Here is a 27,080-nt window from a genome sequence, read left to right as displayed (position 1 = left end):
ATTTTCAGTTGATTTTATATATTAGCAAATAAAATAAATTTAATTCTCTTTAATGATAATATTTTTCACAGTTATTGTCCCTTGATACATGTGCCATGATAAAAACCTTCTAATTTTCATTCATCATCAGCAATTTTCTATTTAAAATTTAAAGTATATGAATAATTAAAGAATGAAACAAGCTAAAATTATAAAATCATTTTAGTCTAATTCATTGTGTAGTTCCTGATTTCCCCCTGTTTTGTATTTTTTTTTCCTTTTTATGATCCTTGTACATACAGAATATTATTACCCTGGAGATAAGGCCCAAAACATTCAAAAGAACTTGGAAATATTTTATCCTGAAAATATATCCCAAGTGTTCTCTCAGGAAGGCAGGAGTCGGTGGAATAGAAAAACGAACAGCTCAATCAGAAACAGACCAAAAGACAAAGCTCACTTTCTTTCAGTGATGATCCCATTTGGAGAAGTGCTGGGGTTTTTAGGGGGGGAATAGATATTTGGTTCTAAATACTTGAAAGTCTGCAGTTGTGTCAGTGTTTTATACACAAAGTTTCATTTTCCATTGCTATATTTTAAAGTGCTTGTATCAGGATATGTTTTATTGTCTTATAGAAGCTCTGAGATTTTGCATATTCTAGCATAACTTTTCTGAAATTTTCTCATTAATAGAGAGTTCTTAAGGAAACTAAAGCACAAAAACGAAATAACTTAATCATGAAACATGCTTTATTTCATTCACCTTAAAATCACTGCACAATTATATATATCATAAGGGATGCTGTTTCAATATTTCTCTTCTCAGGTAAAGACTGTACGAACTTGACCCTCACAATGTAGCATAATTTCTTTGTAAATTTTGATCATACATGCTGTTACATCTGTGAACTGATCTTTGTACCTTACATGCACTTTTTTTTGTATAAACAATGTTTTAATTGAGATAGAGTTGGTTGTGTTTATATGTTTTGCAATTAACTAATTCTAAGAAGATAATTAACTGAAATATATAGCAGCATTATACGATATATCTGACTCATGCTTACAACATAGGAATTTTATATATTCAGTTTAATCTTATATGGTTTTAAAATCATTCTTAGACATATTATGGCAGGTTATCCAAGCATGATAAAGATCACCGACATTTCATTGATCATTTGCATGCTCTAGTTTAGCCAAATTTGAACAAATTATAAGACTCTCTTGACACAATATATATATATATATATATATATATATATATATATATATATATATATATATTGTATTTTGAAACAAATATCTTGATGAAATTACAACTCTGTAATTATTGTTGAAGATATAGAGGTTGAAAGCAGATGTGTGGGAGAGAAGAGTTTTGGAGATCATGAATGAGAAGAGAAAGCTAAAATGTGGTAAAATTTAGAAAAGGATAAAGTCCAGGGATGTAACAGGTGACATACATGGTCAGCACAGGAAGGAAGGAAATGATTTTATACATAGTTGTGACAGATCAAGAAGAGAGTATTGAGAAAGGCAAGGCGGGAGGACAGTAGATAGTAGTATTGGACACAAGAAGTAACAATGTTTCAGAAAACTCAGCATAGAGAAGCAAAACAGTCTTTCATTCTTTTTAATTTCACTCTTCATACTCTTTTTAGTTTTTTAATTATGTGGTATTTTCATATTCTTCCTTGTTGATTTTAATTTTAAAAAGCTATTTTTTTAGTTGTTTTGGTAGACTTTATTTATTCATTTATATATGGTGCTGTGAATAGAACCCAGTGCCTCACACAGGCAAGCGCTCTACCTGAGCTACAACCCCTGTCCTGATTTTAATTTTTTGACAGTTTGTATTACATAGAGTCCACGAAATGGTATGTGTGTTGGCTTATCTGATGGAATGGAAAGATTGGTCTTGATAAGCTGCATTTGTTAGGGATGTTGTTCACATGGACTCCAAGAAATCACACAAGCCTCTGGACTTTAGGAAGCAGCCATCCTGAATTGTATTCTTACTTGCTTTCCCTGCAATTTAACTTCTGTCTTCTAAAATGAGAGAGACTATTGTTTCAACTAGTGATGTGCTTTCAAGTCCTTCTGCCCATCTGGGAGTTTTGTAGCAGCCAGTGTGATCAGTATTATTTTTTTTTTATTGACTGTCTTGTGTACTTCTTCAGTTTATTTCAGTCCAAATAATTAAATTGAGTTTACTGATATTTAAAATAGAAATTATTCCCTTGAAGATATTTTTTTTTAAGTTCTGATGAAATTATGATTACCTTCTGTTGTATGAAGAGTGATTCTAATTTCAGGTGGAATATCAAAATAAGCCACTGTTCAATAAGTAAATATACTAGCCAAAATAACTTGAAGGAAAAAAATTATTAATAATCCTGTCCTTACCATGTTGGCTATTCTATTCAACCCTTATTATATTTCAGAATTATCACCATCATCCCATACAATATTTGATTGGAGTACTCCCAACCCCAACCCCATCCCTCATGTTGATAAGCAGGCATTGCTAATTGGCTCATTATTAGCCAAACCTTTGTGATAGCAAAAATATTCGATGGATATAGTATATTTTCATTTGGAGAATTATATTGTGACTTGCCTTTCTTTTTTCCCTTTTAAATCTTTTAAAGCACTGTACAAGTGTGTCACTCATAGTTGGAGATTGCAGAAAGTCAAGGAATGGATTAAATGTTTCTTCTTCTCCTCTTCCTCCTCCCCCTTCCTCTTCCTTATCCTCCTCCCCCATTCTTGTCCTCCTCCCTCCTTTCCACCTCCTCCTCCTCCTCCTTTTCCTCCTCCTCCTCCTCTTCTTTTTCCTCCTTCTTTTTCTCCTCTCCTTCTTCTCCTTTTCTTTCTTCTCCTTCTCCTTCTCCTTCTTATTCTTTGTGCTGGAAATTGAACCCAGAGTGCTTTATCACTAAACAACATCCCTGGTCCTTTCCCCCCCCCCCTTTATTTTGAGATGGGGTCTCCTAAATTGCTTTGGGCCTCACTAAGTGGCTCAGGCTGACTTGGTGATCCTGCCTTGGCTTCCCAAATCACTGGGACTACAGACATGAGCCACAAGGCCCACATGTTTCTTCTTTTGAGTCTCCAAAAAGCAATTTATTCTTAAAATAAATATCTTTATTTCTTTAGAAGAATGACTAGACATCTAAAAATATATAGTGTATCATTATTAAGATACATGGACAACAGCTCGTGAGGCTGAGACAGGAGGATTGTGAGTTCAAAGACTGCCTCAACAAAAGAGGCAATAAAGCAACTCAGTGAGATCCTGTCTCTAAGTTAAAAAAAAAAAAAAATAGGACTGGGGATATTGTTCAGTGGTCAAGTGCCCTGAGTTCAATCCCTGGCACCTCAAAAAAAAAAAAAAAAAAAAGTCCATGAACTACAGAGTCACAAGTAACAACATTTGCATTACAAATTAATTCATTGAATTTCTTTTCTGTGTTGTTTCTTTCTTTGTTTTGTTTTGGTGTAGGGAATAGAATCCAGGGCATACATCCTCAGCCCTTTTTTATTTTGAGATAGGATCTTGCTAAGTTGCTTAGGCCTTCACTAAGTTGCTAAAGCTGACATTGAACTTGAGATCCTCCTGTCTCAATCTCACAACCCACTAGGATTTATAAGTATGGGCCACTCTTAGCTCAATATATTTCATTTGAAAAAAGTGTTCCTGCCATAGATCAGATCAGTGTACACAGTTTTAAGTATGTATTTATATATGTGAATTTTTTCCTAGCAAGAGGACATTATATTTTCTTCAGGTTCTTAGAGGAATCTGACTCATAAAGCACTTAAAACTTTGATTTTGAAAAAGGACCCTTTTTTTTCTTGAAAAGCATGTGGATTTATAACACAATAAATATTTATTTCTTTTTGTTGAACAGGCATTTTAGATGTTTATTTAGTTTATCAACAGAATAATGTATTGGAAACAAAAATATGCTAATATTTAATCAACAAATATTTAGACTGCCTGCCTACCTCATGCAAGACTGTATCATGTCATAGCCAGACAATATTTGCTGGGTGCAAATGTTACCACTTAGAAAGAATTGTAAGAAATTTTAAAAGGAGATTGAAAAGCATCACTTATTGACTTCATAATCAGCAAAGTAACCATAAACTCTATTTTTCCCCTGTATTTTTTAAAATAATACTTTTATAACTTTAAGGCTCTGAAGAGAACTACATCAACAACTCACTTTTCAAATGTGGAAAAAGGGGTTCAAAGATGTAAAGTAACTTTTCCAAAGTCAATTATTTAGTCAGTGAAGAGCTATAAACAAAACTTAATGTCAATTGCTATTGTGTTTGCTCCACCAAAACTCATCTAGTTTTTAGTGTTTATGTAGATGTGTTTAGTGAAAAGGGATAATAATATTATTAAAATTAAATCTTAGTGTTTTGTAAGATTTCATTTGTTTGCCATTTTTATCTAATAGAGTGAAATGAGCTGTTTGTGTATATATATGACACAATTTAGAACTGAATACCAATCTGAAAATAAAACTTGAAGTTGTGTATATATTAGAACTTTTTGCATATATAGCTATAGTACTATATTGTACTTTTTTGTGCTAAGATTTATATTTCTTATATCCTTAGTAAGATAAACTGCCTGCAAGATTCTCAATTATATAAAATTTTTAAAACATGGCTGGCTATATCTTACAGAGGCATGAATGCATTTGTTAGATAGCTTAAAAACCTTGATATAAATTCCTCCTGGACATGTGAGATAATGTGAGTAATTGATACAAGATTAGGTACTGGTCTGAAATAGTGAGCAAGAACAGACATACTTCTACTAAGAAATTCAATAGTACTTACAGATGTCCTATAAACATGAGCTGGGAAGAAGAACCTATAAAAGTGAGAATTCTAAATTAAACAGTTACTATACAATATGACCAAAGCACACACATATACACAGTTAGATAGCTAGATACTGATATACATACCTATATATTTGTCTGTAGATACATTAAACTTATTCAATCATATACATTTGGGTTACATTTGAAAAGTATGTTTTTGTATCTATATTGCCTATATTTTTGTATATGTATACATATATATATATATATATATATATATATATATATAAGTATATACACATATTTACATACAGACACATATATAGGCAGACATATATTATAATGCTATATTAAAATTGTATTCCAGTGAGCATCTTACTCTTATTTATATCCTCCAGAAAGAGTTACACATAGAAATAATTTAGTGAATAAGTTTTAGTAAATAGTTATTGAGTGATATTTCAGAATAACTTTACTAAGCTATCTAGCAGGAGGCATCCAGTGTTATATCAGGGCTAAGGTCAAATGTCATAAACAGGAAACTACTATTAAGAAGCTCAGTCACTGGTGTTGTTTATACTTCCTTAATTACTGTTCTCCAAGTCTATCTGTGCCTGAAGAATTCTCCTACTCTTCAAGGCCAAGTTCAAATGTCATTAACTCCATGAAACCATCCTTGATTAACCCAGACTGAAATAATTCATTACATTTAAACTTTTAACAATATTTTCTCAATTTGACTGAATTAACACTTCTCATAGTCTTCCTTTTAATTATTCACATGTACATCATAGCTTTTCTATTAGATTATAAGTTTTGAATCAGATTTTATCTTAAATATATTAGATATTAAGCCTTTTGTGAGTGAATAATTACTAAATATTGACTGGTTGCATAATTTACTGTGTAGCTTACATAAATCTGAATGCTCTAAGAATAGTTATCATTCCATACTAATTTTGGCAAAAAAGAAGATTCTCTTCCAGCGAAATTCTAAGTTAACTTATGGAAATTTATGATATTCATATTATTTAATCAAGCAAGAAATGAAAAACTAAAACATATTTTAAGTGACAAGAAAGCATAAATAATCATAATTTGCTAATAGACATAGGAACTTTGGTCCATAACAAGCTTCTTTGTGTGTCTTATTTATTAAAATGTTGTGACATCTACCAATACATGTTCTGTGAGATGGAAGAAACAAAAATGCACAGATATGTTGTATTTTATTCTTATTATTGAAAAAATGCTGGTTGAGACACCAAGTTGATGCATTAGTGACACTCACCTGACTAATGCATATTTATTCACAAGATATGACCTTGTGTGTCTGATCTTATTCTAGGTGCTCTCTACTCCAGGCACAATCTCTCCTTCTTACTCTAAACATACCAAGCATCCTCTCTTTTCAAGGTGTTAGTGCTGATCTTGTTCATTTTTGTTGTTGTTGTTTTCTTCTGTAACTTTTCTTGGATGCATTGAGGTTATACATAATTGTGGAGTTCTTGTTGAATAATCATACATAGACACAATATACCAATATACATCAATAGCATTCCCCAGTATGCCTGAAACAGTGTTGTTTCTGTCACTGCAGCAGCAGGAAGCTACCACTGCAATAAGCCGTGGGGCCCCCCTAGGCAGCATGGACCAAGGGAGAAGGCAGTGCTCCAGGAGCCCAGAATACAGACACACCAGGAGACCATGATGGCCTCTCTATCATTAGCAGAGGGCATTGGAAGCCACAGAGGAAACACAAATCTGCTGGAGATACTACCTAAAACACACAGAGAGGATAAAAATATCCTGGCTACTTCTTCTCACTAGAGTCTTCTCTTGGCTGAATCAAGGAGGATTCAAGCTGATATGGAAGTTTGGGGGATCAGCTTGCAGGGATCAATCTGTCCTTTGTGATGAAGAGCAGAGAAAGGCTGGACAAGGGAGAACAGGTGCTTGACCCCGACAGGCTGTTCTTTGCATATCAGAGACCTGGCACCTTTCTTGCTTTTGTGTGGATGTTGAGACTTTTAATTTACATTCTTACCCAGATAAAATATTAGGTCACATCCATCTGGTTGTGTCCTTAAGTATTTAGTGTGTTTTCCTGAATACTGCCTAGGTGAATTTTCTTTTAAATTACCTAACTAGTGAGTGAACTAACACTTGAATTTGACTGAAACCTAAAAATTCTTGTCTGCTTGTATATTTTCATTTTTAAAGGGTGGCATTGGATTTTAGATATTTAAAAGTATTGGAATTTTAAAAATACTAAAGCACATTACAGGTTAAATAGAAGTTTTTATAAGCCTCATGGTATATGGTAGCTTTGCCACAAACAGTAAAGAGGTGTGGGTTTCACACGGATTGGGTTCTTAGAGGCTATCAAAGCTGATGGCCTCTCTCACTATAGAAGGGATGCCGTCTACAACCTCTAGGTTGTCTTTTAGTTCTCAAGTGGCACAGAGTGCCACCCATGTAAGTGTGGGTAGCATTAAATGGCTAGAGAGTCATCCTTCACAGTCAACTAAAATCTACTTCTGTGTTTTCCTCTGGAATTATACAGAGTATGTCTACTTTCTTGACCACATAATTAGCTCTTTTTTTTAAAGATAAGTATGCCCTACTGCCACCCAGATGAAATATATCATGTTTTTCTAATATATTGGTTTCCTCCAAACCTGCTTCAACTCCTATATATAGCCATAATGAAACCTATTTTTGTTTTGTATCTTATTTGTATAACTGGCTTCAATCACACTATTTCTGGGGACTTCATCTGACCTATTTCTTGGGTGAGAAAAACTCTATTATTTCACATGCACCCATCCCTCTTCTTCCCAAGTGTACTCAGTGCTTAGAAAAATTATTACCATTGTTAACATAAATATCTATTTAGATATTTTGAGCAATGGTGGCTATATAGTTAGCAAGATCTTTGGTAAATCATTTAGAAATCTTCTTGAACTTGGACTCTCAGAAATGAAAAAAAAAATGTGAGTGATAATATTCATATAGTGAAGTAGGATTATAAAATATTTTATAACTCATAGTATATCTAATAATATACTATAGCTCTATAAAATGTTCATTTTAATAAATCTTGCAGCTTAAATATCCTCCCAAATATATACTGATAAATCATCAAATGCATGTGTAAATTGTCTTACTTTTCATTTAAAATGTAGCTCAAATTTCTCCTGCTTCTTCTCCCTAAATTCGGAGAAGATTTAAGCACCATCTTGGTTGGTGAGGGACTTCTTGGTCTTCTTTCTCAGTCCTCTCTTCTTGTCCCTGAGATGCAGCTGCCCAGCTGATTCAGCCTCTGTCTTTTGATGACACCCCAAATTTGTTCCACACCCTGCTTTTTCCTGGTAATGATCACCAGTGCCCTTTCCGTCCTTCTGAGGGAAATGAGAAGTTGTCAGATGCTTTCTATGTCATGTTTGATTATTCTGTTGTGTTTAATACTGCCTGAGGCTACTTTCCATGATTTTACCTTAGCCTTTGCTCCCTGGGATCCCAGTTAGTGGGTGTGGAGTTTTGCTTACCCTTTTAACATACACCATTAGAATCAAGTCCAGACCCATCTATTAAAGGTCTCCTCTAAACCTATATGGATTTGCTGTCACCCATTACCTGCAACCTGGTATACTCAGGAGAGGGGGAGCCTCATAATCTCCTGAGGGAATTATAAATCACTTTATCATACTTTTTAATTATTTTATTGCCAAATGAAGAGCAATTATCTAGGTTACAAGAAGATTTAGTTATAAATGTGAGCATTTTCAAAGTTCTTTACCTCCTTAACAAGATTCCTAAAATTCAAGAAATAAAGCCAAGATTCAATAAGTAGGACTTCATCAAACTATGCACAAAAATGTGAAGAGAGAGCTTACAGAATGGGAGAAGATCTTTGCCAACTGTTCCTCAGATAAGGTATTATATCCAGAATGTATACAAACTCAAAACCTTAACACCAAGTAAGCAAGTAGCCCAATGAAAGAGTAGGCAAAAGAGCTAACCAGACACTTCTCAAAAGAAATACAAATGGTCAACAAATATATGAAAAACTGTTTAACATTTCTGGCCATCAGGGAAATGCAAATCAAAACTACTTTGACATTTCATCTCACTCCAGTCATAATGGCAATTATCAAGAATATGAATAATAATAAATATTGGTGAGGATGTGAGGGAAAAATATACTCATACATTTTTGGTAGAATTGCAAATTAGTGCAACCTCACTGGAAGGCAGTATGAAGATCCCTCAAAAAACTAGAAATGGAACAAACATGTGACCCAGTTATCCCATTTCTTGGTATATACCCCAAAGATCTAAACTTAGCATGCTGTAATAATATAGCCACATCAATGTTTATTGTAGTGCAATTCACAATAGTATAGTTGTGGAACCAGCTCAGATGCAGATAAATGGATAAAGGATTGTACTATTTACATACCATGGAGTTTTATGTAGCCATAAAGAAGAATGAATTATGACATTGGCTGGTAAATGGATGTAACTGGAGAATATCATGCTAAATGAAATAAGCCAGATCCAGAAAGTCAAGGTTTGGGTGTTTTTTCTCATATGGAGAAGCTATACCAAAATAAAAGAAAAAGGTGGGGGATCCTATGAAAATAGAAGAGAATTTAGTAGAGCAGAGGAATGAGGTTGAGGGGAAAAAAGGAGCTATGTGCATATATAAATATATAACAGTGAATTCCACATTTACATATATATATATACACATATACATATATATGTGTGTATATATATATATATATATATATATATAAAGCATTATTTAAAAAAATAACTGTAAATAAATAGAAGGAAGAACAGTAGAACAGAGGAAAGGGAACAGGGGGAAGGGAGGGAGAGGGAAAGTACTGGGGACTGAATTGGAGCAAATTATATTTCATGCTTATATAATTATATCAAAATGATCCCCAGTGTCATGTATAACTGTAGTACACTAATAAAAAAGGAAGATTAAAAAAATACATGAAATCACTATAAATGCAAATGAGCAAGTATAAAAGGGCATCTAATCAAAGAAAAAAATGAATTAAAGTTAGTTTTGAGCAGTCATGAATGTTTCAAAAAACATATGGTAAATATCCAGTTTTCTATATCTAATACTTTCGAAAAAAGCAATTTTCACCTGACACCAGGGTTGATTTTATGTTCCATCTCAGTTAATGTGCCATCTTCCACTTACATGTTAAGTTAGAAATCATAGGGCTTTTGTTAATGACCCTTCACTTCCTTCAGTCCTTCCTCATTCTTTTATATACTATTTTTACCTCATAAATTCATCTCAAATATATGACTTAATAAAGCTCTTTCTTTTGCTTTACTTTAATACTCACCAACAAGGACTTGATTCATTGCACCAATTTTCTACATAACATTTCTACTTGCAGATTTCTCCATCTTTTCTCCATATTAACTTTGCTTCCTTGATGGTGAGATCTGTGTAAAACAAAGTGCTAGTGATGTCATGATTACTCATAAACCTTTAACCTTAAATAAACCTTTATTTCTTAGACAGTTTAAAATTCATGCCCTCCCTATAGAAGACATTCAGGGCCTCTCATTATCAGAAACTGTATTCCATCCACAATGGAGCTCCTACAATAAAGTCCCATTAAATATTCTTAGTACATCCTTGATGTATTCATTTTATATGTCTTTTTACAGTCCATTCTTTCTATATAAATATTCTTTTCTTCACCAACCTTTTGCTTGAAATAGCAAAAACCCTGATTCAGAGGCAAACTCTTCATCAAAATGTTTACCTTACCTGCCACTTTTCCTGTCCCTTTTTTGCTCCACCACAAGCTAAAAACTAACTGGTATTTCTGAATAGCTTTGTTTATAACTCTTATAAGAGCTACTGCATTTTACTTTGTATTATAGTAATATAGATTTAGAAATATCTTCTCTGGCAGATCATTAAGTTTCTGATTTGTGTCACTACTCTTGCTTGCAAGTGAAATTAGACAACTCAATACACTATATGCAAAAGGGGGGATTTATATAGGGGTATCTGTATCTCACAGAACTCATATAGGGGTATATGTATCTCAATAATTTATGTAGAGGTATTTTATAGAAACCTCTTTGAGAAAGTATGCAGACAAGTTAATACCAGAAATTTGGAAGGAAGTCTTTCTTCCTGATTCTAAATCTCATCTTTACCTTATACCAAACATATAACATTATTTATAATAATGTTAAGCAGTGTCTCATTTTTTCTCAATTATAAAATTGAAATGATAATAATAATATCTGCTCTTAGGGTTTGTATTTAAAAATTTTCCCCCCATAACCTATGTGTTAGGCAATGTAGCAATGTTCAGAGGTGAAAAGATTGGATCATAAGAGCTGCAACCTCATCAGTAGATAAATCCATTTGATGGTTTAATAATTTGAATGGACTACTGGGTGGTAACTGTAGGCAAGTGGGATGTGGCTGAAGGAAGTTGTTCTCTGGGACCTAAAACTATATCTGTCTCCAGCTCCTAATCTCTCTCTGTTTCCTGGATGCCATGAGCTCATCAGCTTTCCTCCAATGTGCTTTTCTGCCACAACATTCTGCCTTAACCTTAGGCCCAAAGCAATGGAGCCAACTGACCATGGACTGAGACTTCTGAAACCATGAGCCAAAATAAACTTTTTCTCCTGGAAGTTGTTCTTGTCAGGTAATTAGGTCACAGCAACAAAAAGTTGACTTACATACCTATTACTAGTATTCTTGTGTAGTTTAAACTACATTGTATAGCTATCATTAAATGCTATTCCTTTACTTATTTATTTATTTTTGTACTGCTATGGATTGAAGCCAGGTCCTTGCACATACTAGACAAGTGCTCTACCACAGTGCTATACCCTCAGCTCATTAAATTTATGTTACTTAAAAAGCAAAAATGGAAAAGGAATAAAGTTGGACCTCTGGAAGGACTAAAATGCTGTCTGGAATTTAGGCTTCATTTCTCTCGTTCAACTATGCTTTATTTCCCTTTTTACTAGATTGAATTTCTGTGTTCCCCATTGCTCATGGAAAGAGTTGTTTGCCCATAGCGTGTGTGCTGTACATCTCGCCTCTTAGGTAGATGGATTCTGTGTCTCTGTTCCAAATCTGGGGAGGAGAGTGTGATTGACCCAATTTAGGTCCAATCAGCTGCAGCCAGGATTAATAAGAAAAAAAAGTCATGAAGCAAACATTTTCCAGAAACCCATTTTTATGAGAAAGTACTTCCAAGAGAAGAAGGTTCAGGGAGAAAACAAAATAGGTAATGATTCACTAAAATGTTTTGCCAGTTTTTGTATCCTCAGAAATGTAGTTCTCCACATTGAATTGTACCACGTCTAATTATTGCCATCATATTTGCGCTTGTCTTGATATTGCATTCATTATAGTTCTGTACATATCATTTATTCAATTGTGCTTTCAAAAATCTTTGAGTAATAAGCTGTTATGTTCTAGGTCCTGTGCCATGTACTCAAAGTTTAATGGAATGACATAGAGTGAAGTTCTGGTCATCATTAAGCTAATTTAAATTGGTTGTTGCTTTGACTTTTTCCAAAAATTTGGTGTACATGCTCTCAAAAGTTCTCTCTGGTTTGCGAATATGGGTTACATTGTTACGCTTCATCAGAATCACTGTATTTTCAATTCTTTTTTTCTTTTAAAATTGAAATTACACTTTCTTCTTTTTAATTATTAACATTTAATTTTATTTCACCACATAAGGGAGGCCTCCCACTAGCATCCATTTAGAAACAACCATAGAAATTCCAGAAACAAGAAGGCGGTGCTATAGATCATTTCTATGACTGCTACCTATGGAACTTCAGGTAAGCTCCTAAAGCTCTTTGTAAGAGCTGTGGGGGCTTATTCTGCAGTCCAGCTGCAGCAAAATAACCGGGGGATGACGAGCAACTTGTGTAGATTGATACAGCAGGAGTGGGAGCCGTTTATTGTAGGACAGGAGGGGTATATATACATTACATACAGCTTATCTTAATTAACATAAACTAGATACAGAAGTCAACCAATAAGGAATCTCCACACTTAATGGCTCGCTGTCTTTACTTCACAAACCACTCCCTCTGGCAAAATGCCAGGCGCCATCTTGACTTGTTTACAGACCCTAACAGGCTTAATTCCTTTTATATCAATCAATCAGTATTATTTCTATAAGGGCTTTGGGCCTAATTATTTATTTGTAAAAATCTGTGATTTGCAGATTACTATGAAAAATATACAGTGGCCTCTCTCAAGGTATTGTTTACACAAGTTCTTTATGGCTGTATCCCACTTTCTTCCTCATCCCCATTATCATTATTTCCATCCACCTCTCTTTGTATGTGCATTGAAAAGTGTTGAGCCTAAGGGGAGTAACTATCAGGGAGTCAGAACATAATCAGCATTTTCCTGGACTCTTAACAGATGAACTCAATTGCTCTGTTTTTGAGAGGATTGGACATTTATTTTTCTCAAAAGCTTCAGGGTCTTTGTTCCTTTCATTTATCTCTGTACCTCTGCCTGTCCTCCTTTTCCACTCCAGTTAAAATGATATTTTTCTCTATTAATTTCTTGGTTCACCTCCCTGTATCTACCTTAATCCCCAACTCACACCCATTTGTAAGTATCTTCATTGCTAATTTTTCTCTTCAATGTATGGTATAATTCTTCACTTCAATTAGCTCAGTCCTTTCTGGTTTCCAACCTAAAGGCTTCATGTAAGCTTATTGCCTCTCCATTCATATATGACCCCTCCCTTTTTTTAACCACTTTCTTATTCATTTTGTCACTGTGTCCTCTGTCTGCCTCTATATCCTTGTAATATACTTTTTAAATCCATCATTTTTCTGGGATCTATGTGCCAAGACACATGATAAGCTCTTTTTTTTGAAAGATCTCACTGGTTCCTTAACAAATCTGTGAATCAGTACTATTGCTCTCATTTTAGGTTGGGAGAACAGAGAGGTAAAATAACATTGTCAGGATCACAAAGTGGACAAGTGATGGACCAAGTTCAAACAGATGTCTGCCTTCCTTAGTGATCCCTTAAGCACTAGGCTCTATAAGCTGCACTTGTTTTCAAACCTATTGTGAGTTTTACTCTGACCTGCATGATGCTGAAATGACTCATTTCAATATTTGTAATTAGGTGAATTTCTCAGCTATTATGTTTCTTAACTATATGCAGCATTCTTCACAGGGGTTTGAGTATTAAAAAAAAAACATCCACCCTTTGAACTTCCTCTTGAACTAATGCATCTTCCTTCTTCCTTTCCACAAAAGTAAGAACCCAGCACCATGACTGGAGTTTCTGCCATTCTTACTCTAGACAAGTTCCTTCAGAGAGCTCAGAAATGGGTTGTCTAGATAAAATCAGAGTTTTTTTTTTTCTTATTTTTAATTGCTCTAAGAGATAGCTGCTTTAAGGAAAAAAAGTACCAATGTGTTATGGTATTACCTATACAAAAGTAAAAAAAAATATGGAAACAGTAGCCCAAAGGATGGGTGAAAAGAATTGGAATGTATTGTTATAAGCTCCTTTTCTTACATGTGATGCAGTATTTGGAGGTAGATTGTAATTAAAGATGTATATTTACAACTATTAAATAATTTAAAGAAGACAAAATATTAAGTCAATAGGGGAGATAAATAGAATAATAAAAATATTCAACTAATGAAAGAGAAGGAATGAAAAAGGAAAAAAAAAAAACAGCTGAGAGCAGTAGTATATACTGGTAATCCCATCGACTTGGGAGGCTGAAGCAAGAGGATCATCGCTAGTTCAAAGCCAACCTCAGCAACTTAGTGAGGCTCTAAGCAACTCAGTGAGACCCTGTCTCTAAATAAAATACAAAAAAGTGCTGGGGATCTGGTTTAGTTGTTAAGGCCCCTGAGTTCAATCCCTATTAAAAAAAAAAAAAAAAAGAAAAGAAAAAACAGAAAACAAAAAGAACAGATCAATGGAAGAAATGGAAAGCAGCTTGAAAAAAATCCAAACTTCTCTTGGTGTCTGAGTTCTAATTGTATTTACTGATATTACACTGCACCCCCAAATGAATAATGGCTTGAACACACGTATGTTTTTTTCACACTCAAGTAACAGGCCACTGCACATGTTCCTTGTCAGTGGGCATCTGCCTTCCAGCTGTTCATTTGGGAACCCAGGCTCCTTCCTTTTTTGGTTCACCATCTCCTAGGGCCTTTGTCATCTGCCTTTGACTATTAAAGGAAGACGGCACATGGTTTCTGAAAATACCCATTCTAGAAATGGCCTGTGTCACTTTGCTCACATGCCAAGAGGACACAGTCACATACTCACTTTTAAGGACAATGGCAGTTCTGTAATGTCATCTAGCTGAGAATCCCAGAAGAGGAAGAAAGGGATGTTTGCTGAAGAACTAGCACTACCTGAAATACCTCAACAGTCAAATAAAAAATTAAGAGATTGCCAAGCTCTTTTTTTTTTAACCTATAAGTCATCTCAGAATTTGAAACAATACATATATTTGGGTTTTACATGAAAAAATTTAGGTTTGGCATAGAACATTGAAATCTGCATGTTAACTAGGGACCTCGGGAAATTCTGACACTCAGATGTTCTCATTCTGAGACTGCTCAAGGCAGGAGGGAGTCTTTGGGACTGGAGCAGGACGTATTGACATCTAGGATGTTTCTAGGATTAACTCTAGTCTCTTGCCACTCAAGAGTGTTCTGGGGACCAGCAGCTTTGATATATTTTAGGAGTTGGAAGTGTAGCATCTCAGGCATCACCTCGGACCCATTAAGTAAATTAATATTCTCTTTAAAGATTAAGAAGCAGTGATCTGATTATTTTATGCCAGTGTATTAGAAAACATGGATTGCTACTGAAGAAATGAAGTGATAGGAGCAACATGCATTCAAGAATAGGCAAAAGTAGATAATGCTGAAAGAAATCATCTAGAGAATTTGAACTGAATCCAAGAAATGAGAGCCTGAGTATACTTTGGGGATTATTGTACTGGCAGAAGAAAGGAATGATTATGGAAGAAGAATATATACTTACAAATAAGGTTTGTTTTTGCACAAAAATGGCAAAAATGAGCACTAGTCCTATTGCCAAAATGAAGAATGCAATCCTGACATTGAAACTAGGTACAAGTCCCAGAGCCTCAGTGAGAATCCGCTTATGGTATGTATTTGTTATACAGGATTGAAAAAAAATCTAGAAACACAAATGAATTGGACCTAACATAGTATCCTGTTCTTTTACCTTCCATTTCCTCATAATCATTTTCCCAAACGATTAAATGTTCCTTGAAAATGTTTAACTATTTCATACTATTTTACACAACTTATTAACTATTTCCCTCTTATTGTATATTTAACTTAAGGACTTATTCCCACTGTTAGAAATCATATTACAAAGAATGTCCATCCTTAACCATCAATCTATCTCAACATTGTTGGCTATTTTCTTGGGCTAGCTTCCTAGAAATACAAACACTAGGATAACAAACACTTATTTTCTGAAGTCTCTTGATAATGTTCCTAGGCTGTATGGAAACTTTTCAGAAAGTTGAAGGAAGTCTCATAAGAATATAAAGTCTTTTTGGCTTTTGATTTTTTAATACTTTCTTCTTAATTCATACTTTGTTGCCTGGAGTTGTTTTATGAGTTGAATGAAAGCATGCACGTAGTGTTTAGTCATGTGCCTGGCACATAATCAGTCCTTGAGAAGTCTGAACTATTAATATTGAACAATAGTATAGACATGTTCCATTCTTATTCTGTCTCATACTAACCACATGAAGCCTCAGTTTCGTCATCAGTAAAATGGGCATGTATTACCAACTACTTCCTATTGATTTTGTAGAGCTTTACCTTGTATGAGGCATATGATACAATGACTGTGACAAAATAAGCGTTTGCTAAACATTTGTTAATACCATTTATTATTTTCTTAGTCTTAAATGAAATTGGGAATTTTCTTCTGGTATATTCTTTTCATTTCTTATCCCTTCTATACACACACTGTGTTTACTATTTAAATATGAATGCTTCAAAAGAAAGTAAGAAAATCCAGGGGTAGTGTAATCCACTGAGGCTCAGGAGCCCATGGCAGGGGATCATGAGTTTGAAGTCAGCCTTAGCACTTAGTGAGGCCCTAAACAACTTAGTGAGACCCTGTCTCAAAATAAAAAAATAAAAAGTGCTAGGGATGTGGCTCAGTGGTTAAGTGCTCCTGGGTTTAATCTCTGGTACCAAAAAAAAACAAAAAAAGGAAGAAAATAATCTCTTTTGTGAGGCCAGGAGGATTCAAGTATTTAGTAAAACCTTTTTCCAAAGGACAAACATGTTATAGAAAAACATTAATAATGCTTTATGTTATCTTATTCCTGAATAAAATAGTATGTGTGTGTCTTTGTACCTCTGTCTTTGTGTATATGTGTTGTGTATGTGTGTGTGTGTAATTGTTTGCTTAATTGCAATTTGTGCTATTAACCCATGTTTACTTAATTGTTTACCAATTTTGATATATACTTCAGTTTTAAAATTCTGGGAATTATTTATACATGCTAACTGGTCATTGTCAATGGCTCCCATAGCATGATATGTTCTCAATACACTTAAATAACACAAAGACTTTTTCTCTTGGGGTTACCATTGCTCAGGGTATAATAATGATTTAGGGTACTGGTTAGAAGCATCTCTAGGCAGGATCTGTGCTTATTGTAAAAGGTGTCCATCTGTCCTGGCCACTGAAGACTAATGCCCCATGTATGGGTAATGCTATTCCTTTTTTAGAGGAAACACCGGCTTTAAAGACTAAGTAGAAAAGGAAACATACTGAAAAAAACGATTAACTTTAACCCCCAAATGAATAATTCCACCATTGGGAATTTTCTTGCTATTTTAAATTAAATCTAACATTACAGATTTTTTTTTTTTTAAATTTTTTTTTATTGCAGATTTTTAAAGAAAATTTTAGGATAAAATAAATAGACAACTTTTTCAAAACAAATTAACATTATTCAAATGCTGCATGTTCTTTGATACTTTTATAACCTCAATACCTAAGAGTTTAGGTTTCATTAAATAATCTGTAAACAAGAACGTATAGAAGATTCTAAATTTTGCAAAATGATTTCTTTTCTATTTTTCTTCTTGTGTTTATCAGTTTTGCTTGGGGAATAAGTTCTTAATAGGACCAACAAAAAGACAAGTCATCACTTCTCTTTTAGTTTACTTTTCAGCATGATCCAGGTACCTGAGGCTCATACAAAATTAACACTTTTCAGAACTCACCTAAGATTGTAGTATAGGAACCATATGCCCTTGATAACAGTCAATTTGCTTTTTCCAGAAGCGGCCACTACTATTTTATCTATTTTACTCAACCCTTAAGTCCAAGCACATTATTTGTGGAGCTCAAGCAGACAAAAGGCATAACCCAAGTCACTAGGTTTATCATATCCTGGGGCCATGGGTTAATAGCACAAATTGCAATTTTGAGAACAGTGGGAGTCAAGGAGACTTCAAATCCCTCAATTTTTGCTTTTGTTTTTTCAGCCCTACTCATTTGTTAATAACAGGCTACTTACCAGTGAGAAATAATTGATGTAATAAATTTAATCTAATTATGTTGAAATATGTAATTGTTTTATATTCTAACATTAGGTTTCATGAACTACAGAGTTTTGTGTATATTCAACGATCCTGGTGCATAGAATATGCTTAATAAACATGTTAAGCCCAGAGGAAAAACAAGCAAAAATATACTGGATATTTTATAATTTCATGTGTTCTTTACCATTAGTATCCTTATTTGAAATAGAATAAAAGTATTTATTTGGTAAGTATGAAACTATTTATTTATGTGTTTGGTATTTTCTTGGGCTGGAACATAATCTGGTTGCAAACATGCGACTTTAACTTGGTAGATTTTGGTGCTACATTGCCACCTGGTGGGTATTCGTCTAAAATGCATTTTTCTTTAAAGACAACAAAAACAACAACAAAAATCCTGTCTACTATGTACTTAACATGCACACGTGCACACACAACAGGAACCTGAGTCTGAAGTCGGAAGACAGTGCTTTGTGTTTGGAGAAGAGGAAAAGGGAACATTTCTTAAAAGTAATCCTTTAATGCCAACAATATCCTTCATGATAAAATGAGCTAAGTGACCCATTTATTATTTTCAAATAAAGGATGATATGATTTCAGTGGTAAAATATTAAAATGTTTCCTCTATTTAAAACAAAATGATCGATGAAAAGAAATAATGTTTTTATTCCAAGTCTGTTCACAATGATATTACAGATTGTTTTCAATGGGACAACGAAATTGATCTGAAGACAATTTCCATAGTAAAACTAAATTTTCTTGTATAGCAATGAGTAGAAATTTACAAATCAGTTCAGTCGGAAATAAGAGCACATAATTTATATTTTAAATCTCTTTTTAACTGGTACACAAAACCATAAAAATTATACATATTTACGGGTTAACTTGTGATGTTTTAATTCATGTGTATGTTGTGTGATGTTTAAATCAGTGAAACATATCTATTTCCTCAAACATTTATCTTTTATTTATGGTAAAAACATACGAAACCCTTTCTTCCAGATTCTTGAAATATATAGTACAGTTTCATTATCTACTGTTACTCTATTGTGCAATAGCTCACTAGAACTTCTTACTGCCATTTAGTACAACTTAGTACCCTGCCAGCCTTTCCCCATACCCCTTCCCCTGCCCTCCAGCCTCTGGTGACCACCACTCCACTCTTATCTTCTATAGCATCAACTTTTTCAGATTCCAAATATGAGTGAAATCATGCAGTACTTGTCTTCTGGGTCTGGCTTATTTTGTTTAACATGATGATCTCCAGTTCCATCCATTTAGTCACAAATAATAGGGTTTTTTCTTTCTTTCTTTTTAATTTTTTTTTTTATGAAAAGTATCCTCTTACGTATATATGTACCATATTTTCTTTATCAATTCATTAGTTAGTGAACACTGGTTTTTCCATTTTGGGGCTATGTAAAGGGCATATTATTTAGTATATAGATAATATTATCCATTGAAATCTTTATTTCTAGGAAGAGGATTCACTATTTCATAGAGGAAAGAATTTAGGGGATATTGTATAGAATTAAATACTTTAAAGTACGGTAATTTTGTTTCAAAAAGACTTTAGGGGAAACTAATATCATTTTTTGTTGTTTAAATTAAGGTAATAAACATTAAACTATTTAAAATGATTTATAAGTGCATTTTAGTTATATATAATAGCAGGATTTATTTTGACATAATCATATATGCATGGAATATAATTTGTTCATTTCAGGGAACTGATATCATAATATTCCTCTTCAAAGGTAATACATTCAGGTTTTTTAATAAACTGTCTTTAAAATTGGATAAACCTTAAATCCATGTATTGCTCTTAGTATTGATTCAGTTAATTTGTGAGTAGAGCTTACTGGGAAAGATCTGTGTCTAGGGCTAAGGTGACATGGGAGAAGAGGGAAAGAGTACTTTCCAGTTAATCTCTTCTCCAGATCATGTCTGTAGAGTGACCCCTGCAATCTTAGGTCCTAGAAAGATCAATTAGCTGCAGAACTATTATATTCACTGAGAAATTTGGAGTCTTTGATTTGTAGACAATCATCTCATTTATTTGCTATTATACTGCACGGGCACGAGCTAAAGTTTGCAGAAAACTTTCTTTTTCATTGTCTACTTATATATGTAATGAATATTCATAATAAGGGCATTGGAAAAAACACATGAATAGAATTGTAATAAAATAAATTAGCTATAACACTCTACCCATGTGTTAACATTTTGGTGTATGTTATCTAAATCCTTCACTTTTTAGAAAATAGTATAATGAGTATACTATTATAAAATCCTTTAACCTATTTATTTCCCTTAATTATCTATTTTTGTAGCATCAATCATTCCAATTTATAGATACATTGAAATTAATTTAAATTACTCCCCATTGTGAGACATTTGGATTGTTTTCAAATTTCCCTTCTTAAAAAAAACATAACTGCAATGAGTCTATACACAGATGTATGAATAAATGTGGGTTATCATTGTCAGCATACATATTCTCATCCATATATATTTATTTATTATTAATTATTTAACTAGGATTTATTAAATATTCATAGAAAGGTCTTTTTTCATAAGGGATTTCTGGAACAATCAATATTGACAATACTAGTTAATTGCTCACCATAAAAGACTCTAATTTACATTTCTACTAGTTTAAGTTTGACTGTTTCCCTTCAGTTCCAACAACGTTGTCCTTTTAAAAAAATATTTATTGAAGTATAACACACATATCACAAAAGCATGCAGATGATAAGCTCAGGGAATGTGATTCAAGGAAAGGAAGGGACCCCACAGCCCAGAACCTCTCCTTGATCCGAACTGCAGAAGATGGCTGTTATCCTCACTTCTTGCCACCTTGATCAGTGCTATTTTAGGACTTTATCTAAATGGAATCATTTAATATTGTTTTTTGGTGCTCATCTTCTTTCATGCAAGATTTTCTTTGTGGGATTTGTGTTTGCCATTGAAGCCACGAGTTGTTTCATGTGTAGTTGTCTATGCTATCCTATTTCACGGCCAAAGTTCTTTTTTCATTTTTTTTCAGTCTGGAAGCATAAGGCATCACAGTGTTGTAGTTCTCACTCACCCTCTCTGACTTCCTGTGAGACTCAGCATGTTGGCTTGGCCTCCAAGGTGATCTGTTTTCTCTATTCTCTGTTTACTCTTTTCTCTGTTGTGACACTGGTTGCTTTATTGTGAATTAATCTTTCACCTTTGCCCAAACAACAGGTCACTGGGGCCTTTATTTACAAAATAGGACAGTGATTTTTGCTTTTCATTGTTTCCCCAAAGGTCAACTGAGAATAAAAAAAAAACATGCTTTTTTGACAAGGAAAGCAATTTTCCTTCTGGGTCTCCTGTAGTTAGTTGCAGGGTGTTGATCCTCAGCAGTGAGAAAATGGATATGATGCATGGATTCCAGATCCCAGGAGTCAATCATCACTTGGTGGGCTGAAGCTATCTTTCACCCATTATGCTAGTTCCTCAGACTTTTGCTATCTAAGGGTCTTCTTTCATAAACTCTTTGAGCCAGGTGCGGTGGTGCATGCCTGTAATCCCAGTGGCTCAGGAGGCTGAGGAAGGAGGATAGAGAGTTCAAAGCCAGTCTCAGCAATGGCGAAGCACTAAGCGACTCAGTGAGACCCTGTCTCTAAAGAAAATACAAAATAGGGCTGGGGATGTGGTTCAGTGGTTGAGTGCCCCTGAGTTCAATCCTTGGTACTCAAAAAAACAAATAAAAACAGACAAAAAACCTCTTTGAAATGTTGACTGGCCATGGTTAATGTCTTTTGCTTTGTTTCACAGTCCAGGGGTCTTTTATTTTTTTATACCCACTATGCCATGGATTAATAGGGAGTAGGTTCTAGGAGCTCAGGCTCCCTCCATTGAGTCTCACAGAATGTGCTTCGCTGGGTGGAGCAGGCTGAACTCTGTTGAGCCCAGATAGCTTTTTCTTTCACTTCCTTCTTTTTCTGATTGTTTTCTTTCATGTGTTTCAGGAAGCTGTTTGGGCTCTTAGAGTGCTCCATGTGCTCAATAGCCATGTTAATTCTCTTGGCAGGAATCTTGTCTTTGTTTATTTACAACAGTGCCAACTGCATGCTGGATAAGATTTTAGACTGCCAGTTTTGCCCAGGAAACATTTGTGTGTGGTTCATTTTTGAACAGCATTCATTCCCTTGATGTCTACAATAATAACCTTCTTGCAGATGTTCACATATGTGGCCAAGGGAACAACTCCATGTTTTCTGAAAGTCCTAGAGAACAAAGTATTGGGTGCCTCACCTCTTTCCCTTTGTGCTCATTGTTTTGGCAAATTTCTGGAAGATGGCAGTTCTGGACAAATGGAAGGCCATGGTTGACTTCTTCAGGCTGACTCATGTCTGAGACTATCAAAGGGTGATACAGATAAGAACCTCTGCCCCAGAGAATTTAGCTACAGATCATCAGGCACAATTTTAAAGAAATGCTAGTACCTGGCCCCATACACAGACAGAGATTCTGATTTAATTACTTTGGGGAGAAGCTTTGCCATTGGTAGTTTTAAAGAGCCATAGGTAATTCTAATAGGTAGACAGGATTGAGAACTACTGAAATTTTTATGTCTTTGATAATAAACTCAATTCTATTAAATAGATCAGTTTTAACCTACATGTAAAAAAAAAAGAAAGAAAAAAAAAGCCCTGATTATTAAATGTCATGGCAGACTCCCCCAGATGAAGCAACTTCTCAATATCTGCCTTTTCCAACCACTAGATAATATCACAAATTTTACTTCTAGAGTGTAATTCTTTTTGGGGGGGCAGGAATTACCAGGGATCGAACTCAGAGTCACTCCACCACTGAGCCATATCCCCATACCTATTTTGTATTTTATTTAGAGACAGGGTCTCACTAAGTTGCTTAGTGCCTCACTTTTGCTGAGGCTGGCTTTGAACTAGCAATCCTCCTACCTCAGCCTCCTAAGCGTTTGGGATTACAGGCATGCGCCAGGCACTATAGTGTAATTCTTTATTCTTACTATTTTGTTTCATATCAAATGTAAATTACTCTATGTAGACCAGTTTATTAGCTAATTTGTTATTACAACCTGCATATAATTGATCTTGTCAGATCATTATTTGAGAAAGGTTATGGGGAATGGAAAGAATTATTGAGGCTTTCCCATATTGAGGAATATAATGAGAAAAATGAAGGTACAAAAATGGTCTACCAATCTTTTGTAAACTTGTCCTAGGTCCCAATAATACCAGGACCGATTGAACTGTAGTTCTACCCTCAAGAGCCTTGGTGAACATCCTGTTAAATCTTTTAAGGAAAACTAGAAAAGTGGTTCAAAGTAAATAAATGAGGCAAAATAGACAAATCTCTCATTTAGAAGAATTCCAAATAATTTATGTAGATATGCTTTATTCTTTAAGGGCAAACTGCACACAGTGACTATTTTTTCTTCAAAGAGTATAATATGAAAAGGGAGAGAGAGAGAGAGAGACTTTGCAGTGTAGATACTTGGCAAATGTCACCTCTGTCAGGTTATCAGGGTTAATATTAGCAGTCATTACTCATGGCGACAGTATGTACCCTTGATATGATGTTTGGGAATAATACTTCACCTCTGTGGTCTTCACTCCAGGGTTCTGTATCTCCAGTCTAGCAATGAGAAAAAAAAATAAATAAAATCAGGTAACCCAAATTGAAGCACACTGTATAAAATATATTCTAGTACTACTCAAAATAGTCAGAGCCTGAGAAGATATGGCCACTAATGTAATGTGGTGTCCTGAAAAGCATTTGGAATAGAAAAAGACATTGGCTAAAAAATATCTTAAGAAATTTTTTTGTTTTGTTTTTGAGAGGCTGGGGATTAAACCCAGGGTCTTACACATACTAGGCAAGCACTCTACTACTGAGCCATACCCCAGCCTTAGAAATTCCTTTCAAAATGTCTAAAGAAATATGAATAATGTATCTACTTTATGTTAATAATAACATTTCTGTATCTGTTTAATGGTTGTGACAAATATACCATAATAATATAAAATTCGGCAGATTCTTTGTGTATCCAAACTTTAGTCAGATTTCTGAATTTTCTTCTAGGTTCATCTGGGTAATTGCTCCAAAAATCCAATTTTAGCAATCCTTGCTAAATCAGTGTAGCAAGAACCCCAACCCTTGACATCTGATCACCCTCTGTATCTGATCAAGTCTCTCATCTTCTACCATCCCCCACCTGATGACTGATCACTCTGCCTATTTTCAGAAAAAGCCTGTTAGATTGGTTTAGTTAGAATCCCCTTTACCCCTATTGTTTCCTCTTAGTAATTTTCCATTCATTGACCCCTCTCCCTGCTCTTTAGCTATAAATTCCCACTTGTGCATGCTGTATTTGGAGTTGGTCCCAGTGTCTCTCTCCCACACTAAAACTCTATTGCAGGGATCCTGTAGCTATCACAATGACGCTTAATGAAGTCTTCCTCATTGGGCTTTAACAAGTATCCTTGCATAATGCTTTCTTTAACAGATGGTAAAAGTGGAGGAAACTGAGTGAGTAATACATGATAATTTTCTGTACTGTCTTCACATGTATTCTGAAGATCTAAAAGTGTCCAAAAATATAAAGTTTATTTTTAAAATAAAGGTAAAGAAATGGAGAAAGGAAGGAAGGAAGGAAGGATGGAAGGAAGGGAGGGAGGGAGGGGAGAGGAGAAAAGAAATGAGGATCAGCAGTTGCTGGGATATTTCTTCTGAAAAATTAAAATTTCCAGGTGCCAACCAAGATCTCCTGAATCAGAAACTCTGAGGATGTAGCAGCAATCTGTGATTCAAATTCTGTGATTAAGAACCACTTAAGAGGCAGCTGGCCAAGAGTTTTGCTTCAAGGAGCTTCTTATTTTAGATGAAGTCATGTTACTTTTTCTACAGTGCTCAGGAGTGAAGAATTAGGTCACTCCTTTCTGTAACTTCTGACCATCAAATCATCACCTTTCAAGAGAAATGACATACATGCCCTGCTTCTTCACATGTCATTAGTATTTGAGCTCCAGGGCCTTCTGTATGTGCTCATCTTCCAGTGTCTCCAGCACATAGATCTTCACTTCTATGTCCCCAAGCATACAATCAGGTACCACCTTGCATGTTTCCAGTGGCTATGACTCAAGGCAGAGTAAGAGTTCTCTGCAGACAGAGTACATCACCTGGCAGAAAGTGACCTTGGGCCAACTGTTTAATCCCTCTGTACCTGTTATATGTGTTTTTCTGTGTTTTTTGGTTGGTAATCCAAAAGTTTCTTCTGAAATTGGGCATGGCAGCACTTGCCTGAATCCTAGTTACTTGGGTGGCTGAGGCAGGAAGACCTCAAATTCTAGGACAGCCTGGGCAACTTAGCAAGACTCTGTCTCAAAAATACAATAAAAATGGGCTGGGGTGTAGCTCAGTGCTAAAGCACACTTGGGTTCAATTCCCAGGAACACATACACACACAAAGTCAAAATATCTTCTTCTTCATGAGACTTTCTGACAATGCAGAGCTAAGATACATATGGTGTTAAGATTAATATTCAGCACTAGGTAAGAACTCAATAAATGAGCTGGTGTTATTGTTAGTGGTGTGTGTTGCCTCTTAAATATTGCTTATCTTCTCCCGAAGGAGCAGAGTTTTGCTTACAGAATAATATTTCAGTAAGAATCGCACAAACTGAAAGGGTGACAAAACCCCAAAGTCCTGTTGCAAACACCATGTCTGCTCTGTCACACACTTACAGGTCTTCTCAGATACCTTGATTTTGAGTTGTGATGTTGGAATTATTGAATGTTGTTTATGCAATGCTTTTATGATAAAGATAGAAATTTGTAGAATATATAAAACTGGTAGTGAATTAACCTTCACTTCATAAAGCTCTACTATTTATAGTTGGGCTATTATAAAAAATAATACCACTTTAATTTCTGTTGAAAGGATTTTTAATTCTGGAGATCCTTAGCAGACTTTCTGTTGGTCTAAGAGACAAGATGAGTCAGAAAAGAAAAGCACACCCCAGGGACTGTTCTAGCAGCAGGTGGATAAGTGAATATGTTTGGATAACATGCTTCAATGTTGTTTATTTGCTGTTTGCCAAGGTTGAATAGAAATGAAACTATTTACACACAGAAGCCTTAGGTGTTTTGGTTTATTTTCCAGATGGGAATTAACGTGGTGGACTCCGCAGTGTCAGGATTAGGTGGCTGCCCTTATGCAAAAGGTGCTTCCGGGAATGTAGCCACTGAGGATTTGATATATATGCTTAATGGCCTGGGGCTCAATACAGTAAGTTGCTTTAACAATATTTCAATACTCACGTGTTACTTCCAGTTCCAAATTGAAATGCTTCTCAGATTTGGGAAGCAATGTTGAGGTCAAAGTTTTACTACATATTTGTTATTTGCTAAAATGCACAGTGGGAAAATATAATAGAGTTCTTTTCTTTTCCCCAGCAGTTTCATAAAATAACTATCACTATAGCCCAATCATCAATAGTGCTACTGTTTCACATTTTATAGTGTTTTATAAACTCCAAAGTAATTTTCCATGTATGATCTGATATGACTTTACACACTTT

The 27,080-nt window shown here is 34.7% G+C and overlaps 1 protein-coding gene across 2 annotated transcripts in view; it reads left to right on the top strand.

Annotated features, from left to right (window-relative positions):
- Nucleotides 1-27,080, top strand: part of Hmgcll1 (3-hydroxymethyl-3-methylglutaryl-CoA lyase L1) — a 140,161-nt gene that overhangs the window by 107,061 nt on the left and 6,020 nt on the right. For both annotated transcript variants that reach the window (XM_058573391.1, XM_046426710.2), the window contains one exon: nucleotides 26,663-26,788. In XM_058573391.1, the coding sequence (XP_058429374.1) occupies nucleotides 26,663-26,788 (126 nt within the window). The remainder of the gene's footprint in view (nucleotides 1-26,662; nucleotides 26,789-27,080) is intronic.

This window comes from Marmota monax, unplaced genomic scaffold (assembly GCF_021218885.2).
Source record: "Marmota monax isolate L192 unplaced genomic scaffold, Marmota_monax_Labrador192_F-V1.1 WCK01_AAM20220418_F8-fsc00247, whole genome shotgun sequence".
In the NCBI taxonomy this organism is placed as follows: Eukaryota; Metazoa; Chordata; class Mammalia; order Rodentia; family Sciuridae; genus Marmota; species Marmota monax.
This window is presented reverse-complemented; position numbering and strand designations above follow the sequence as displayed.